A 7,468-nucleotide genomic window follows, 5' to 3' on the forward strand; every position below is an offset into this window, starting at 1 on the left:
ATATTTTAACTTTTTAGCATTTTAAAGTAAATTAGTTACCAGTCGTGAAGTGAACTTTCGCAGAGGTGAACAACTTGTGTTTCGCGCGCTCATATGACCTTAGCAGTTGCGAGCGCCGTAAAACCTTATACTACTACTACTACATTCCAACAGAATGTGTCGATTTTGATCGTATACGCTCGAAATATTTCAGATGCAGGGGGGCATCAACTCTTTTTGACGTAGTTGATCCAAGGAAGATTTTGGGCTTCGTGAAAGAAATTGGATTGGTTCCAAAAATAGTTTTTGTATAGTATGTATATTATACACTTGAAACTGATATTGTAAATACGCATGTAAATAAAACTTACCATATTTACAAGTGATAGATTTGCGAATATAAAACCTGTTGGCACTTGCATGAAGACGCGCGAGTTAGAGGACTTTGTTATTCGTATACATTTTTTAAATTCAGTTTTTTAAATCTAGAAACTTAACACGATGAGCTTTAGCATGCATACCATGAATTTCAAATTCGTGTTTATCCTTTGTGTATGATGGTTCGAAATATGCCCCAGCATTGTCTTTGGTCGTCTGCTGATCGGACATAATGTGTACCCCCTACTTGGGAGTTAACCCTTCCCGCCCCGCCCCCCTCCCCAGAGTAGTGCTACTGACTGAAGTGTCTTTAGGACCTTCCCAAAGGGGGATATTAACATGTGTTTAAGCACAGTAGAATTGTAATTGTAAATGGGCTGATTCATCAATGTCTTGCTCATAACTGTGCATGAACTGCAACAGGGAACTACTGCTTTTTTTCCCTAATCCTTACTATCGTCATTTTCCCTCTGCTTATTTAGAATATTTGTCACACTCTTGTGACCCTATTTCCGGGGTGCCTTGATAGTCGAAGCAGACTTTGTGCTGTTGAAGCTACAGAGGTAAGCCTGATTCCCTGTAAGGACTTCTCTGTTGACATCCATTCCTTGGCGCTCATATGACCATACGCAGTTGCAAGCGATCTACAACCGTACTAAAACAAACGAAAATACCACTTCCTAGCAGACAGACGGAGATACTCAGTAAAGTTCCTCCTCACACGTAAAAACTTTACTAAAACTAAACACATGTCGATGTGTGTTTATCAATGTGTGTTTTGTGTCCACCATTAGGAGATTCCAGAGTGAACGAACACCCTGCTTTGGCAAGCATGCACACACTGTGGGTGCGAGAACACAACAGGATTGCCAGAAAACTGGCCAAACTTCGGCCACAGGACTCCACGGAGGAAATTTTCCAGCTCACCAGGAAAATCGTTGGTGGTAAGTGAAGGAAAGAAACATTCCACATAATAGTTTTATCCTTCCTGATTAGATTCACCTTGCATGCATCTTCTCAGTTCTCAATTGAATAATGGGTACCCAACAACCCATGGTTCTGGTTGTGGGTGGCTGGAGGGCGTCACTGTTAGGTCCTACTTTTCTTTCCCTCTGTTTGTGTGTCTTGGTTTATCCATGTACTCATGCGGGTGGTTGTAGGTCTTACTTTTCCCTTGTCTTACTTTTTCCCAGCCTGAAATTACCATTATTGTGTCGATGAGCTTCGCTTTACTGAAACAAGCCTTGTCCATGCACTAAATTTTAATGATTGTTATTGTGTCGTTCTTTCCTTTCCTCAAACATGCATGGTTCTGTCACTCACTGAGGCCTGTGGTCCCATCTGGGACATAAGCCGACGACAACACAGGAGGAAGAGGTTGTATGAAGTTGCGAGCGCCGTAAAACCTTACTAAAACGAAAATACACTGGAGGTTGAGTCGGAACTTCCAGTCTTGAAAATGTAAGGAGAGCCCCCCAGATCTGAAACACTTTCCCCCCTATTATTTTAGATATCGAAACCAGACCAAGGCACAAACTATTGGGTGGAATCGATGACTCGGTTCGGTCCCAAACTGGATACTATATCCTCATCGTCCGGTGCCTTGCCGACTGGCGTGGGCGACCATGGACCTCCACTTCGGTCTATCTTGCGTTGCAGCAATGGTGTCTGTCGTTCTTGTTGTTCCCAGCCATGTTGTCAACTTGTCCAGTATCTTTTCCCTCTGCCTGCCTCTGCCTCTCTTTCAATCAAATTTGTCTGTTGTTACAATACTATTCTGCAATGCTTAATACTGTATACTCTTTCAAAATAAAACTCCAGACCAACTCTCCACGAACCTCGATCCTGGGCCAATTTCCCCAGCTTTCCCCGGTGGATGGTTGGCAGGTGCTATGGTATGGTTTGCTTCTTTCATGTGAAAAGCTATCGTCCTTCTCTCTCCTCCTCCTTTTTTGTGTTTGCTACTCTCTTGTTACTTCTTTAATCTCCGGCAGTTTTCTGACCTTGTTGTGTTGCAAGTGCCGTTAAACTTTTACTAAAACTAAACTAAACCCAGCTGTCCCCACGCCTGGCCCAAGCTCCCTGTGTCCTCTGCCACCTCTCAGCGCCATGTTGCTACCCTAGAATTACGAAGTTCTGTTATCCTCGGTACCTAGTTCTGAGAAATTGTATGTCAAAATATGTGTTTAACATGTCAAACTTTTAAAATGTATTGCTTTCAATATTTTAACTCCCCGTCACACCCTCGCTCCCACCCCACCCCACCCCCTCGCCCCCACCCCACGCCACACCCTCGCCCCCTCCCCACCCTCCAGCTCTCCTTCAGAAGATCACCTATAACGACTGGCTGCCAATAATCATCGGCCGGGTGGCCACCCTAGCCGAACTGGTGTCCAAGACAGGCCGATCCACCCCAAACCTGGCCTTGGACCCAAGCATCACCAACTCCTTCTCCACCGCCACCTTCCGATTTGGACACTCGATGGTTCCCGCCGAAATGCTCATCGGAGAGAGAACAGTGTACCTAAGGGACCTGTTTAACAGGTTGGATTGGGATTTGGGATTGGTTTGGGATTGGTTTGGGATCGCGGTTTGGGATCGCGGTTTGCGATCGCGGTTTGGGATCGCGGTTTGGGATCGGTTTGGGAGCGTCTAAGGCGGTCACCAATAAATTGTCGCCTCAGAACTATTAAAATGTTGTCCCAAAGTGTACTTAAGTAAAGAGGTACTTTGGACAAAATAGTTCTGAGGCGACGAAATGTCAAGAAGGTCCGTAGCCGTCTTAAGACCGATGGTGATAACAATCTCATTTAAATAGTGTTTAGTGAGAGGTTGGCGACACTTTGCAATGCAATGTCCTACAACGGCCGACGATTAAGAGGTTGTACAAAAGAATAACGTATAAATAAAAGTAGAAGATAGACGAGTTTTAGTAAGTTTTACGTCACTTGGAACACAATGCCATATATGGTCGCTTTTAAGGACAAGGGTGTTTCCATAAATCTTGACCTGCTCCAAAAGTGGGCATTTCCCTACGTATAGAAGTTAGTTTGGTTTCATTGGTGTGTATATTTGTTTGGTTATAGAAAAAACTCCTCTTCTTTTAAAGAAACTGAACAAGGGGCAAAAACCTTCGATTTTCTCAAAATAGCATTTTCCGTGATAGCCCTCTTGTGCTTGAAAGCGACCATATAAAATAGCAAAGATAAAGAGTTACAAGAGAGTAACAAACACACAAAGGAGAGATAGGGACGAAAGATGTTTAATGGGAAAGGAGCAAATCACACTAGAGCGCCAGCCAACCATCCACACACATTGCCATTATAATGTACAACGTGGCCAAAGGTGTTTGAGTGGGGTGGGGGGATGGGAATTGGCCGTTTATACAGGAGATTGGCCAATTCAGGTAGAGGTGGCCTTCAGAGCAGGTTCTATTGCATTTGTTTAACCCAACGCCCAACTTATAATAATAATTTCATTCAGTGTTTAATGCCATTGGCCCTCATCACATCAAATAAAACACTCATTTGTTAAAGTTTCCATAATGAAAGAGTACAGGTTGTGCACATATCTCTTATCAGGGGTCAAACATTGCATGTTTCTGTCACTGGGTCGAGTCAGGCTGGGGGGAATTAACAATTTGCTTTGATTGACAAAATACGGACAATAGACAATAATTGGATAATAGAAAATCAAACTTATAATAATAGACAGAAAGCATTTAATAATAGACAGAAAGCATTTGAAGACTCAATGTGGAACAAACTACATGTAGTGTCACAGACACAGTGGATGACCAAAACGGAGTCTATAGTGCAGTAAAACACCTACTCAATCGATCAATCAGACCAAGGAGATAGTTTTTGCCGAGCATCCCTTTATTTTGAATTTTATTAGAGAAATTGGATTATTTCTGAGGATATAGAAATGTAATAATGTTGATCATTTCTATAGCGCCCACTCCTGTGTGAACACAGCTCAAGACGCTTTTGTATAGTTATAGTTGTCGGTGAATATTATACTGTAATGTTGTCACTGTCAAACATGTTTAAGGGACTTAACCCAATAAGTCAGTGTCCAGATGTCCTCGTCCATTATTCTCAGTGACCACCCGTAACTGTCGTGAGTTGTCTTCGTCCTTTCGTAGTGATGACCCTTGTCAGTGTTGTGAGCAGCATATAAGCACGAGGCCATGTGGTCAGTGTCTCTTGCGAGCAGAACATGGGAACAGAGTATGTGCCAGTTGTTACGTATTAAACTGCCGACCCCGACCAGATGTGCTTGTCGTTGAATTTCATATACATATGTATACACATACTGAAATAAATATTGCAAATACGCATGTAAATAAGTCTTTACCATATTTACAAAGATTTTTGTAAATATCTGTCCGTCTTTTTAACACTGTGATAGATCTGTTATCATAAAACTTGTTGGATTTACATGACCAAAATCGAGTCTATATGCCGTAAAACAATTACTCAATCATCAATTTTTTTTATAATTCTTTTTGTCCACATGCGTAAAAGTATCATTGAGTAGATATATTAATTGGGAGACTTCTACTTTTTATAGTTGCCCTGTTTCAATATGTGAGGCAGCGTGGTGGAATCAGGCTCTCGTCAATTTTTGGGCATGTAGAGTTATTGGTATCGTCTTAAAGCTTGTTCACTTGTCTTTATTTGGAAGGGAAAAAATCCATTTATCTTGAATACAAGTCGAGATATTTGCCAATGAAAGTGGGGGTCACCTGTTTTCAGAGGTAAAATTAATGAGAAAATGGCCGTCAAAGATTAGTAATTTCCATAGCTTAAGAGTCCGTGGTAACTGAAAAGGTTTTATTTTTTGTGCCTTATTAACGTTTTTTCAGAAAAATCCACACAGAAATCAGTTCTTTAATGGGCATTAAAGATGATGAGCCAAAAAACTAAAATTCACCAACCTGCGGAAAAATGCAAGTTTCTTAACTTAGTTTATTTTGACGAGAGCTTTGATTCCACCACGCTGCCTCACATATCAACATGCAAAAGCTGGAACGCGAACTTTTTACGGATCATGACAATAATTATATTTATTACCCCCCCCCCCCCCCCCCCCGTCCTCAGACCTGCAGAAGTCTTGGATAATCTGGACGACGTTTTAGCTGGTCTGGCTGGAGTGAGCAGGATCCACGGGCTCGTTGGCTATAGGTCTCGTCTGGTAGAGGACGTGGACAAGGAAGTCGGTACTGTGTGTCTTTGAATTTAGAATTTTATTAAAGAAATAGGATTGTTTGATAGGATATAGAAATGTGTTGTTGTCTGTGTATATACATACACTGAAATTAGTATTGTAAATACCAATGTAAATAAGTTTTTATTCTATATTTACACATATGTCTATCAGTCCTTTTAACATGATGATGATATGAGCGGGTGCAGCTACAAGCGCCGTAAAACTCTTACTAAAACATGACATGGTCATGGATTTGTTGCACTAAAACCTATTGGTACTTACATGACCAAAAATTTTGTCGATAGTGCCGTAAAACACCTACTCAGTCAATCAATCAAAACGGTGTCTCTGTAAACTGTGTCGATAGTCGATAGTGCTGTTAAATCATCATCCGATGCCTTGCCGACTTGCGTAGGGGATCATGGACCTCCACTTCACTCTGTCTTTCGTTGCAGCGATGGTGTCTGTTGTTCTTGCTGTTCCCAGCTATGTTGTTAACCTGTCCAGTATCGTTTCCCTCTGCCTCCATCATACTTGCGTGTTATTACAATATTCTCCAATGCTTCTTTTCGCATTGTTTATCCAATGAAATTTGCCTGTCGTTTTCGTGTATTCGTCATACGGTGTCGTCTGTCAATTTGCTTCAACCAAAACTTCCATTTGTTTTTCTAGGTGTCCATGGGATACACAGCATGCGTCTTATGAACCACAACTCTGTCGCCTAAATTGTTCTTTCCAGCTGTCTATTGATTGTGCATGCTTCGCACCCGTATAATGGGATTGGCTCAATGTACTTTTTCAGTACTCTTTTTCTTGTTTCCAGTGACAGATTGTTTGTGTAAGTGTTTCATTTTGTGGAAGGTTGCTTTTGCTTGGGAAATGCGCTTTTAATTTCGGTGTGACATCTCCCATCTGATGATGATATAATGGTCCTCAAATATTTAAAATGTTGTACTTGCTTGAAGGTGGTACCATTGATTTTGATACTGTAGGGTTGGGTTGCTGTAGGTTTGGGTTGAGCGTTTTATGCTATTCCCCATTGTTTCCGTTTTCTTGATGGTTAGACGTAGGCCCATGTTATCACTCTTGTACGATGACATTTAATAGATTCTGTAGATGTTGTTCTTCTGCCATTGGCACTGCATCGTCTGCCTATCTTAGATTGTTTACGTTATGCCCTCCTATCGAAATACCTGACATTTTTTCTATGTGTCTCATAATTTTTTCACTATAATAATAGGAAATAGATAGTGTTTATTTTATAGCGCAAATCCCGCTTGTGTCGATAGTGCCGTAAAACATCTGCCCAATCAATCAATCAGCAAATCCCGCTCATTGGCAAGCTCTATGCGCTTCAGTTTTTTGAATGCAGGGAGAGCATGTCTGGTGAAGGTACACATCCCTGTCTGACTGCTCTTTTAATCTGCATGTATTCCCTGATGTTGGTTTCTATTCTTATTGAGGCAGTTTGATCCTAGTACGTGGGTGATTGGCGGGTGTTCTTTTGTGGTTTGCTCCTTCTTTCCTATCAAACATCTATCGTACGTATCTCTCCTCCTTATTTTTTCTGTTCCGTTACTCTCTTGTAACACTTCTAATCTTCGGCACTTATATGACCTTATTGTGTTGCCAGTGCCGTAAAACTCATACCAAAACTAAAAGACTGATCCCAGTACACGTTCTTGATTTTAGTCCTTGTTAAATAGTGCTGTTAAATCCGTATAGAGTCGATGGTGCCGTAGAGAACCTACTGAGTCTGTCTTCACAATCTACATCCTTTCTCTTTCTTAACTTATCTAATGTGAATGAAACATTGGTTCCGTTTCTGTCTGTTTCTGTGTCTGTTTCTGTGTCTGTTTCTGTGTCTGTTTCTGTGTCTGTTTCTGTGTCTGTTTCT

The 7,468-nt window shown here is 41.4% G+C and overlaps 1 protein-coding gene across 1 annotated transcript in view; it reads left to right on the top strand.

Annotated features, from left to right (window-relative positions):
- Positions 1-1,151: 1,151 nt before the first annotated feature.
- Positions 1,152-7,468, top strand: part of LOC101854499 (chorion peroxidase) — a gene marked incomplete at its 5' end in the record, with an annotated part of 13,682 nt that continues 7,365 nt past the window's right edge. The window contains 3 exon segments of the mRNA XM_005099017.3: positions 1,152-1,301; positions 2,673-2,901; positions 5,463-5,581. Coding sequence (XP_005099074.2) covers positions 1,152-1,301; positions 2,673-2,901; positions 5,463-5,581 — 498 coding nt within the window.

Source organism: Aplysia californica, unplaced genomic scaffold, assembly GCF_000002075.1.
Source record: "Aplysia californica isolate F4 #8 unplaced genomic scaffold, AplCal3.0 scaffold00200, whole genome shotgun sequence".
NCBI classification, from domain to species: Eukaryota; Metazoa; Mollusca; class Gastropoda; order Aplysiida; family Aplysiidae; genus Aplysia; species Aplysia californica.